This window comes from Asparagus officinalis, chromosome 8, assembly GCF_001876935.1.
Source record: "Asparagus officinalis chromosome 8, Aspof.V1, whole genome shotgun sequence".
In the NCBI taxonomy this organism is placed as follows: domain Eukaryota; kingdom Viridiplantae; phylum Streptophyta; class Magnoliopsida; order Asparagales; family Asparagaceae; genus Asparagus; species Asparagus officinalis.
Window position 1 is genome coordinate 67,118,861 of NC_033801.1, and position 12,388 is coordinate 67,131,248.

The 12,388-nt window shown below is 36.0% G+C and overlaps 1 protein-coding gene across 1 annotated transcript; it reads right to left on the reverse strand.

The window, feature by feature from the left end:
- On the reverse strand, positions 2,026-9,014 carry LOC109820492. Its single transcript, XM_020386643.1, has 2 exons — positions 8,018-9,014; positions 2,026-2,348 (listed from the first exon to the last, which is right to left on the reverse strand). Exons 1-2 carry the CDS (start codon positions 8,350-8,352, stop codon positions 2,285-2,287), a joined length of 399 nt encoding a protein of 132 aa, XP_020242232.1. The 5' UTR covers positions 8,353-9,014; the 3' UTR covers positions 2,026-2,284.

The window sequence follows — 12,388 nt, forward strand, 5'->3', positions numbered from 1 at the left end:
ACACATGAAAAAAATCCTATAAACGAGCTCTACATAAAATCATTAAGTACATCCATAAATGTTCTGCATAAATTTTAATAGAAATGATAGGGGCACACCCTCTACCACACCTCCAACCACACCATCTCTCTCGCTACAGTGCATCGGGCCCACATGAGATTTTATTTTAATAAAATCTCATGTGGGCCCGGTGTACTGTAGCGAGAGAGATGGTGTGGTTGGAGGTGTGGTAGAGGGTGTGCCCCTATCATTTCTATTAAAATTTATGCAGAACATTTATGGATGTACTTAATGATTTCAAATCCTATGTGCTAGGACTTAAAAAATTTCTTCGTAATGACTTGGTATCATGTAGCATGACAAACACCTTCACACATGCAAAACAAAAAAAAAAGCATGTATACTGGTTGTATTTTAGCCTTATAAGTCATCGAAAGAGAAAAAAAACAAAGAGGGAAGCCAAACAAGTCGATATAGCAACAAGGGGCGACAGGACCGGTCGGTCCAACTGACAGAATCCTTTATCGGTAATATCGGTTAGTCAAACAATTCTGTCTGACTCAAAATATGGGACCAATGGAGAGGACATGTGAGGTGTCCTCTCCCTATTGCATAATGAGTTGGCATGAGTTGGCATGGCCAACCCATTATGCAATAGGGAGGGAACACCTCACCTGTCCCCTCCCTTGGTCTCATATTTTGGGTCCTTAAATCATTTTCCTTGAATGAGTACTCCAATTGGGTGGTGTATCTAGTTTATGGGTCTATAATAGAGGTTGTCAGTCTATGGTTTTGTGAGGAAAGCCAAGCAAGTTGTACATTGTAAAAGAGAGATGGAAGAACTAAGGAGATCTGTTTGGCAACTTTATAAAATTGGGTCAGGTTTGAGCTGGGCTAGTTATAGTTTGTCTTCCGATTGGCAAAAAGTAGGTGAGAAATGGCCCATTTATTTTAGTTCAATTTTGAAGGCTTAAATTGGTTTCATTGTGGACCAGGGGGTAGCTAGTCCACAACTAAACTGGTTCTTACAAGAACCAGTTCCAAAATCAAATTTGGCTCATTTTTACTAAGTCGCAAAATGTACTCCTAGATTCTTGAGAGATCTTTTAGTGAGATTGAGAGATGATTTCTTATGGAATCTTTAGAGATCACAAGGAAGATTGTATCCTTTAATATATGATATAAAGAAGACTCAGATCTCCATCGTGAATGTAGACGAATGCCAAAGCATGTAAATTATGTATCTTTGTGCACTTGTTCCATTTTCTGCAGTATATTTCTCTCTCTCTCTCTCTTTAGTTCAATTATGCGATGTTTTCACTTCGCCCTGTGATCAGTTGGTTTATACAGGAGGAGATCTAACTGGGTGTTTGGTGACACTTTAGGAAGCAACACTTAGATATAGATTGCCGGTTGGTGGTCACAATCGGTATTGAGTTGCGGAAAGCGTGCGTGAAACGTTTTCTACCTACATCATTTCCAGCATGGAGGAGGCCCTCCTCCATGAAGCTTCTCTTGCACCTTAAAAGCACGCTGTAGATCTAGAGTTTCAAATTATTACATGATTAAAACATTCGGGTGCCTATTTAGGCCAACTGGCTATGAGATCGAATGTGAAGACGTCTGAAACTCTGGCAATAAAATTAATTTTCAGTCTTCTTGCAACTACGCCTACTGACTCACCCCTTCAATTGAGCTATACAAGTTGTTTAATCAAATCCTATTCGGTTACGCAAAATTACAAATTGAAGTGAAACATACAACTATAATTTTAACTGCAATTGTGCATTTTCAGGTTAATTGTGGTTAAACTTGGGGCAGTGTTTTGCAATTCCAGAAGTTATTGGGGATTTAATGGAAAATGCTACAAGTTTTTGGAGGCTCAGTGTAATTTACTGTTAAACTTAAAATGTTTTACATTACACGTCCTTGCCATGAGAAGCAAATTGCCAGAAAACTGCCCAACTTCTAATAGCCCAAGTTCATAAAGAGACAAATAACAAATGCCTGCCAAGATCGCACCCACAAAATAAATTTGCAAATTGATGCATAAATGAGTAACTAATTTTTACAAACATTTGAAGACGGAAAACGAAGACAACAGGTCGAATTTAATCTCATCGTAAGAAGCGTTATTATCTCTCCGTGCATACACTCAAACTTAACTTCTATGCCCTATATACCAAAAGAATAATGCATACATAAATAAAGGGCAAATAAATGGGCAAAGGGAGAGCTCTCCAATATGTTTCATGAATTTACAGAGATGGAATCAAGTGGATTATTATTGTATGACGCAAACACATGCTTGGTTGCCTCTACCTTCATCCTCTGACTCTGAGGAGTCACTGCATTGCAAATAAAGATGAATTAAAATTAAGATTCAAAAGAGAAGGGAAAATTGAAGGTAATAAGTTTTATGCTTAAAAAAACAAAGTCAAGTCGAGAGGAAGAATTTGATTATTTAATCCTTCGACAAAAAGCAAAGAGTTGAAGTGCTATAATACATAAATCATCCAAGCATACGAGTGTTAGAATTTTTGATTGCCATCTTCATGCTTGACCTGTACCCAACAACGGAATTTTTGATATTTCTTTTATGTGTACTATAGTTGTTGACATCTTTTCCCCAATTTTTTTGTTACAACATAATGACACATGACAATGAGTTATTAAAAAAATTTGTCAAATATTTTATAATCTATTAAAATTCTCTACACTCTTTGAAACTTATTGCATGCACTTTATGCCAGTTACATTCCTCATAGATCCATTTCCAAAACTTGTTTGATACTCCAAAGATTTGTAAATGTATACATATAATTGTTTTTATTGCATGTTACTTCATAAAGTAAATGAAAAATTTATTACATGTGGTAACCCTATGTTGGAATCAGAAACCGTTGATTTTCAGAATTGTATTGATGCATGTCAATTGATTTCTCTGAAATCTATTGGGAGCTTCTTCACTTGGTCAAACAAACAAGGGGGAGACATGATCTGGAGTAGAATAGATAGAGTTTTGGTTAATGACAGTTGGTGGACAACTTTCTTAACAAGTCAAGTAGAATTCCTAGTGCCTAATATCTCTGATCACTCTCCAGCATGGCTATCTATATATAATGATTACGAGATGAAATTCACTAAGCTATGAAAGCCAGGACCTAGTCCTACATATTTTTCTGAATTTATATGAGACGTATTAAAGTGAGAAACTGGAAATCTGGATTGCCATCAATCATAGGAAGTTTCAAAGATTTCAGGCATCTCTAATATATATGTCATTTCACTGAGATACGTGACAGCTAGATTGACACAGTAACCCATATAGGTGGTGTTCAAAGCTGTCGATAAAGAAGCCCCATACACTTGGTTTGTCCATGTCACACATGTATCTTCATAATTTCAGAGTTTTGATGTTATCCAACATCCACGTTCATGTCTTGTTCATAGACCTAGAAATGAATCAAGTCGCATACTGAGATGTTCATAATTGTATTCATTTAAAACTTCCAAATCAAACCTGAATTTGAACATCTTTCCCTGAATTTCCTTGAAACCAAATTTGAACATGAATATCCATCATATATTAAAATATATCTATTTGATTAATATTCTATAGTTTGTGCACATTAAACTATTCAGTATATACGACCCTTATTTGGTTAAATAGATACTTTCATTTTTCAAAGAGTTTGGTTTTTTTAAGCATTTAAAATCATAAGTTCATAACTGAACATTATTCCTCTATAGTTATGATGTATAGACGTTCTATTCAAATATTTGGTTAAAAATCAATTTGGGACTCTTTAAGTCTCCCAAAATCCTAAACCAAAAAAATGTAAAAAATGTAAGGAATCCCACAACATAACATAATGTGTGTAATAATACAAGTTATAAGAGATCAAATTCTTACACGAGTGTTTGATAAGCAAATGATAAAATATGTAAATGCTCATATCTGAGTTGTTTATTATTACTAAAAATTATTTCCCTTCTCTTAAATAATCTTCTAAATTGAATTTAAACGAATAATTAGACAAATAACAATTGAACTATTTGGAAATTATTCAACCAGCTTCCACCCCAAACCAGCATTCACCTTGGTACTAGACAGTCTTCTATGCAAAACACAAATGTAAGGACTGTAATTTTTGTACATGCAACAAGGACATTATATTCTGATCCTAGTTTTGAAAACTTGAATGTTATTTGGGCTGAATTTCACTTGAATCAAGTAACGAAGACTAGTCACAATCTTCTGCTAATCTCAAGATCCAATGGTCTGGATGATTTAGTATGAAACTGATCCACTGTGAAAAAGGAAACAAAGTGGTTGCCATCATGATGATCTATGTTGCACTTACTGAGGCAAAAGCAAGTGAAATGGCTTTTCAGACAATAATATTCGACTCAGACATGGGGTTTTTCTTGCAATATGCTTCAATTTACCAAATGAGGAGTTACAAGTAGAACTTGAGGTGTTGAACATGATCACCATTGCTCTCCGCTGAACTTGTCAAGGAGGATATGGAGGATGAATGTACATTATTAACTACAAACAATGGGGGAATTAACAATCCATTTAGTGGGTAATGAGGCCCATGATGTCCATTTTGGAGCCGATGCTATAACCATTGTTGTTAAGAGTCTGTGTTAGATTTTTTTTTTTTTTAATTCCATTTTGTGTACTTGATGCTTCGAGTAACAGGAGACCCTCATTATTTTCTCTTCAAACTACTTTGATAGCGAGGATGCCTGTAATTGAAATTAGACTTCAAAAGAAGAAAAGGAGATGACAAATTGACTCATACGCAACTAGTACATATTTACATAACTAAACCCACTTGTTTATGCACGTGTGACATGACTGAATATAATAACATGGTAAATAGTACAGAAACTTACATCAAGGAAATTGTAAACACTAGGATGTTCCCTTCTTGCTCACCAACCCGCCTACACCTACCCACTCATCGCCCACGGCCCACCCACGTGTAAAGAAAACGAAAGGAGAGGGGAAAAAGATGAACGGTAATATCTTTTGGTGTTTGGTGTTGGGTGTTGTGCGACATAAAATAGGATACATTGACTTTTTATGAGTAGAGAACAAAATCACACGAGAACTTTTGAGTATTTTAACCGTTGCTCTGGTAAAGGGGGAGTTTAGGTTTCTGTTTGGCCAATTAGCACTTCAATACCCTATAGTTTACACTTAAATACCCTCACTTGTTTCTGAGGGCATTAATATACCCCGATGTTTCTAAAATTTAAAACTTAGTACCAAGGTTTTAAATGTCGGTTATCGGGGATTTATCGGACGGTGAAAATTCTTATCGGATAGCGGAAATCAGGGATATATCGGGGATAAATAGTATTTATCGGAGTAATATACTAGCAAATAATAAACAAACATAAGCTTGAAAAATAATATAATGTTAGTCAAAATGAAATAATAAACTAGCAAATAATAAGATAACATCAAGAATGAAGAACCATCTACGCATCTACATAATTATTGTTTAATCATGAGATTTATAAACTAACTTACTAAGTTGATATTTAGTAGTTATGAGCCATTATCAATATCCATAAACAAACATAAGCTAATCACCAATCAACCAAGTTCCAAAAGCAACAAATAGTTCATAATTTGTAAACATTCAAAGAGCAAATCTAAAAGAAAGTAAAAGCTCCCAAATCCTACTTATCGGCCGATAAAGCCGATATTTAGAGCCTACTTATCGGCCGATAAGTACCTTTATCGTCGATAACTCGTCGATAAACCTCAAAAAACGATAACCGATTAAAAATCCTACTTATCCTAGCGGAAAGCTCCCAAATCCGATAACTCGGCGATAATATCGGATTATCGGACGATATTTAAAACCATGCTTAGTACTCTATATTGTGTAGACTTGAGAAGTTCCCCCAAATTTAACCATGTGACACTCACAAGCTAATTTTACAACTTTTCATCCTTTAATATTTATTAAATTTATTGTTAAACCCACCATAAATATCAACTGCAAAAAATAATTAGCGTAAGGTTTAAAAGAGAATTAGGGTATGTTTAATAGTTTTCGAGAACTATTAAGGATTAAAGTTTTCTAACATTAGGTTATGAGTGTTACATGGGGGAAAATCAAGAAATTTTTTCACATTTGCATGACAGAAGGTATTAAGGGGCAAATTTTAGAAACTCTAGGGTATACAAGTGCCGCCTAAAACATGTGAGGGTATTTAAGTGCGGACTAGGGGAAATTATCGGGTATTTGGTGCTAATTAGCCTTTTTGTTATCGCCCTTTCGTGGAAAATAAATGGCAATGGGTTAATTGATAAAAAAATTGGTGAAAATGATTTGAATATAGAATTGAATTACTAAGATTGATTATGAGAAGCACAGTAAACTAATAACTTGAAAGAAACAAAAACAAAGATGAAAGGTAAAAGATCATTGGGGTTAGTTGGATTCACTGTACAAGTTATATTTGTAGTATTGTCCTCAGTGGGCAAAATTTCTAGATCCACCCCAACGCACGCCACACATGCATGTGTGGGACTGTGTATGTGTATGTGTGTGTGTGTGTGTATATATATATATATGAGAAAACGGGAGGTGAGCTGGCAGCGTAGGAAATTTCCTACGCTGCAAGTGTATGACATGTGAGCCCCAGAGGGAGGGGGAGGCGGAGGAGGAGGGCGAGAGAGGGGGAGGGGGAGAGATCTATGCTACCATTAGTATTTAGTAGTATGCATAATGTGGATACTATCAATCAAATTAAAAATTAAAAGTTGGATTCCAAAATTTTGCAACCATACCGTTAGGCGTGATCTACTAGACATGCATTATTTAGAAACAAAATTTCTAAAAATTTTAACATATTTACCCATGTTCATATGTTGTCAAAATCAACATTTCAGAATTCTTGTAAGTTGCTTAATTTTTTGCCTCTAATACATGACTAAAGAGACAACGAAATCATTAAAAACTTGGTTTCTAGGAAGTCCACATATATAACATAACACCCAAATGTACAGATTTCAATCTGGAAACAAAATGTTAATGTGAATTGATAATATTCACCTATGGGATACCGTTGAGTACTGATAGACTAGCTCAACTATAGACACACACAACACACACAGACATGCACATATTTATGAGTATATATCTACCTGAGTGTATAATATTACATAAAGTTATATAGGCATATAATATTACAAAAGTTAATTGTTGGATATTGTTTGTTAGCATGGGGTGCTCTCAGAAGTTCACTCTTGATTCTACCCCTGATCAGGAGAGGGGAAAGACAACCCAGGACACCGGACACTGGAGAAGAGATCAAAGTCAATATGTAACCATGCTAAAATTGTAGCTTCTAAGGTGCTTTTCTTACTGTCATAAGCTAGATAATGCCAGAATTTTTAACCAACTTCAAAAATGAAGAAAAGGTAAAATAGTGACAGTTCCCAAAAATTAAAATTGTCTAGTCCCAAAAGAAAACAAAAATCCGACAAGGGAATGAGATCTCAAAAAAGAGATGGAAGCACAACATGAAGAGGCATTTATTAAACATTCACTTGACAATCTTGTTATTCACGCATCTAAACAGGCTTTCACGAGACACAAGTCATCTCCATAAAATCGTGCTAACTGCTAAGTGCTACTTCACTTAACCTACGCAATGAACTTCTACCCTTGCATACGGAAAGATTCAACTGTTCTCTAACTATAAAAGGGAAAAGATACAACTTAACAGCTAAATCTCATTCTCTCTGCCTTTGTCAATCCTCTCCGTCTCCTAGAAAATCTTTAAATAAATGAATTTTTCTTCAGAAGTAGACATGTACGTCGTATGCTGTCTTTTATGACTCAAGTTCATCTACATAGATTTCTTCAGAGCATTTACTAACAAATGTATAATCGTAAAATATCTTCTAAAGTGGAACATAATGCAGCAGAAATTAGCCATCAAGCCATTTAACTTTAAGAAGAACAAGAAATGAACTTACACAGGTTCGAATTCTTTAATCTCAACAAGCTCTTTCCCAACAAAATCCATCCATTTCACCCTCTCCTTTGGCCTCTCCTCTGATCCCGACGCCGATGATTTCTTAAGACTGCTCTTTGGCAAAATCTCAAACTTCACATCACTAGACTCAACCCTCTCACCCTCATCAATATCCTCCTCAACCGGTTGCTCCTCCAGAGCATCAGAAACTGGAGACTGGTTTGAATCATTTTGATGGGCATCTTCAAATTTCAAAGCGGGAGGAGACTCGAGGCTTTTTGGTGAATCAGAGAAGCAAACGGAAAGGCATTTGGGCTTGCAAGAGAGAACCCTCATGAAAATGATTTTGGGGAGCGATAAATTGTACAATTACTCAAAACCCATCTCATAAATATCCTCAAAGTCCCATCTTCAAGATCCCAAAGAAAAACCCAGAGAGAATTTTAGGGAGAAGAATCAAAACAGAAGGAGAACTCCTCAAAAAGAAAAGACCCAACAAACTGTTACCGCGAAATTACGCCACAGAAAACTAAAGAAGGGATAATAATTGCAATCATTTGAGTAGGAAGTAATGGCATCTAGAGCACTAGGAAGGGTAAAAGGTCTAAAACTTTTTCAACCCCCAATCAAGAAAAGCACCCTCAGCAGAAACCCCAGGAACAGAAAAATTTTGAGGAAGCCGGAAACGATAGGAATCCAATGATGAAAAGAAGCAGGCAATCTTTTAACATTAAAGAAAGTGGGGGGTGGGTAAAAAACTACAGATTCAGATTGGGACAAAGAGGTCCTTTACCTCATTTTTCAGTTCAACTGTAATAAGAGAGAGAGAGAGAGAAGGAAACCCACGAGCGATGAAGGATGAAGAGCAAAGGGCATTGTCAATCGAGAGGCAATAAAAGGTGAGCAACTTTAAATGGCTCGCCTTGAAGCCAAAAACCTCCCCCCAAAAAAGATAAAAGACCCACTCTTCACATAATAAACTCTTTTATTTTTCTCCTCTCTTCTGTTCTATCTCTTCGAACTTTTCTCTTTTATAATTTTTTATTTTTTAAATATTTTGGCACATATCCATTAAAGAAGTGGTCCTAATTATCCGAAGCAAGGATTTTCCATTTTCCTTTCTTGTTTTTTTTTTTTTTATTGGGAAGGTTTCAGTCGAGAGGATAAATACAGTACACCCACTTTTGTGCCCAAACTCCATTCAAGAATTGACTCGTGTAAACCTCCTCTTTACTATTTAGGCATGTTCTAGTCTTGGGTTACCTTACAAACTTGTACTTTTTATCTCAAAAAAAAAAAAAAAGTTCTTCGTCTACTTGTTTACGAAATCAACGGACACCGAGCTGTTGCAGTCAAATGGGGAGCTGCTAAGCAATGGGATATAAGAGACGGCTAAATACTGCGTGATATATAGATCAAAACAACGTGTTCTTAGTAACTTGTCAAATGAGAGCTCTCTAAAATGAGGGACGGTACGAAATGAACTTTGACGGTACGAAATTGAACTTTGCCGGTTCAATTGGTGAAAAAAACTACAAAACTTCACGGGACTTCAAGACCCATGAAGTTTAAACCCGTCTTAAACTTGATTACCTGGCGCTTAAACTTCACGGGACTTGATGTCCCATGAATTTTTGTAATTATTTTCACCAAATTAGACCCAGTTTCAGCCAACTGGCTGAAACTGGGTCGAATTTGGTAAATAATTTCTAAATAAGTCGTTTTCTGAGATTAAGCTTCTACACAGGTTGTTTTTAAAAAAATTGTCCTTGTTAGGGACTACCATGAAAATTTGGTGTTAGAAAAGGGCATCTATCTTGGTAGTACTACCTTCACCGCAAGAGCTATTGAATGGAGTTTTTGGGATTTATTCTAAGTTACCTAAGGGCCTGTTTGGATTCGTAGGGGGTGAAGGGAAGTTAAGGGAAACCGAGTGAAGGGAAGGGAAGGGAAAGGAAGGGAAGGGAAGGGAATTCTCTTCCCCTTGGTTACACCCCAATTTGGGGGGTAACAATTTTTATACTATTAGGGGGTGAACCAAGGTGAATGTAGGTGAATTAACTTCACCTCCTAAGTGTTCCCAAACAAGGTGAATGGAGGTGAATGGTTCCCCTAACTTCCCTTCACCCTCATTCCCCTCAATCCAAACAAAAGGAAAGCTGCATAAAGGGAGATTCTAAAGTTGTTATTCAAGTGGTCACATGATGATGTATTGATCTTCAAACACTGGTGTGATCTGGATTGATACGTGTGTCATGTTGAACTCGGTGCAGTCAACTAATGTTTCGCGCATTTACTGAAACGGTAATAAACGTTCCTAATTTTGTTAGAACGTAGTGATAGTCTTCTTAATAGATGAAATATTAGGGAAACTATACGAAAATGTCAATAAGATTTGTGGTTTGAAAAAAAAAACATACAGACAGTCGTGTAAACCGCAAGTAGAGAATATTGAGTTTTCTTCTTGAATTAGGTAAAAGAAAGGTACGTTAATTTACCAGTTTGGACTGCCAGAGTTAGTCCTGACTATGTACCTATTTATATTATGCATGTATGATGATTATGGGGTTGTTGCAATTCTGCGAATTTGTATTACATTGTCATATTCTCTCGGACTCTTAACTTCATAATACATATGGGGATTATTTTGAGTTTTCGGGATTTTACTGCAAGGATTCTCCCTCACATACACGGATCCAGGAAAAGGAGCTTCTCACAATAATAATAATAATAAAATTCACATGGGATGATGGTATGTTGAGAAGCGAACATCCCATGTGAATGTATGATCCTCTTGCGATCAAATTCCTTCTGTGGATCCTTGCTTCTTTAGCTTTTGGTGCTAGTTTTGTGGAACAATTGGTTTATTGAAATCTAGCTCAAAAATATGAAAATCTTAATGTTTTATCTTTCTATGGACCTTGTATGTATATATATAGCCTTATGAGTTTAAAAATAGAATTGAATTAGGAAACTTGAGTGAGATTTAATATTCTGGATTAGTTTCCATTAGCGACATGCTATTTCTAATACTTCCACTACAAACTCAAAGAAGTTACTATGACACATGAAGGGTACTTATCTTTAAGGCCATGTTTGTTTTTTTTTTTTTTATCTCCGGACTAGGGGCAGTATAATCTTCGGACTCTAGTCCTCGGATTTTGTTATCATTGGATTATTTTAGTCTAGTGTAATATTTGTTATTATATGGATTAATATTCGCACTAGCTTAAATTTATCTCCATTGGTGTTTGAATTTAGGGGGGATTATGAATGTTCGCTTTAATATTATAGTCAAAATCACTCGTTTAGTAATTTTTTTTAATTTGTGCGTGAAAAATAGACATATTGTAGTATACCTATTATGACGAACATGAATTGAAATTTTCCAAAACATGTCATCAATTTGATGTATTGTCGAATTTGAAAGTTCAAAGTTAGCGAGCACTTTGTTCAATGTCTACTCTATACATTTTTATCATGAGCATTAAACGCACTATGGACATAGCATCAATAATGTGGTTCGCCATGTCCGGTTCAATAGCTAAGCAAGCAAACATTAATGTATTTGATATTTTCCTAAAGTTGATCCCAAAAATTTGTTCCCACGTTTTTTTGTTTTATGCTACTCGTGATTTTTTTCCCCGGGAGTGGGAGTGTCTTTTTTCCTACTTCCGAAAAAGAAAACGGAGGGGAAAAATAATGAAAAAGCTCACTTAAAAAAATAAAAGAAAAGGGCAATTATGTCGAGTAAATCTTAATCCCCTTGGAAGATTAGTACCTAGATTATAAAGGTAAGGAGCGGGGTGGGTTTAGTTTAGCCCTCTTGGTGGGTATTAAGTAGTTCCTACACACAAATAGTGCGGACCAGATAAAAAAACAAACGTAACCTAATAACCTAACGAGGTAGGTCTCGACTATTTTAAAGTAGTATATCACTATATTAAAGAAAACAAGCAGAGCCTAAGAATAATTCAAATAGGATGTCAAAATTGCGTGGTACTCAAGGAAAGTAGAGTGAAAGAACACACTAATAAGGTGAGAAAATTGAACTTAACGTGCAAAGAAGTTCGAAGTTCTCCGTCCGTTGCACCTACAATTTCCACCGCAGCAAACAACAACAAAAGGTAACATTTGATGCGCACAGACAGTTGACAAGAACATGAATTTCGCCTAAACATCTCACGTGCGAACGGGATCCCTTGATTTGGGATGGTTAAACGTCAACGCCATCCGTTTGATTACTATCGGAAGGCGTAGATTCAACCATCGCCAAGTGAAGGGTTCACGCTACCCCACTAACATGCAGGATACTTCGTTGATGGATGCTGTGACGAGAAATGCTGCCCTCCATGATGTCTCTTGAGACAAG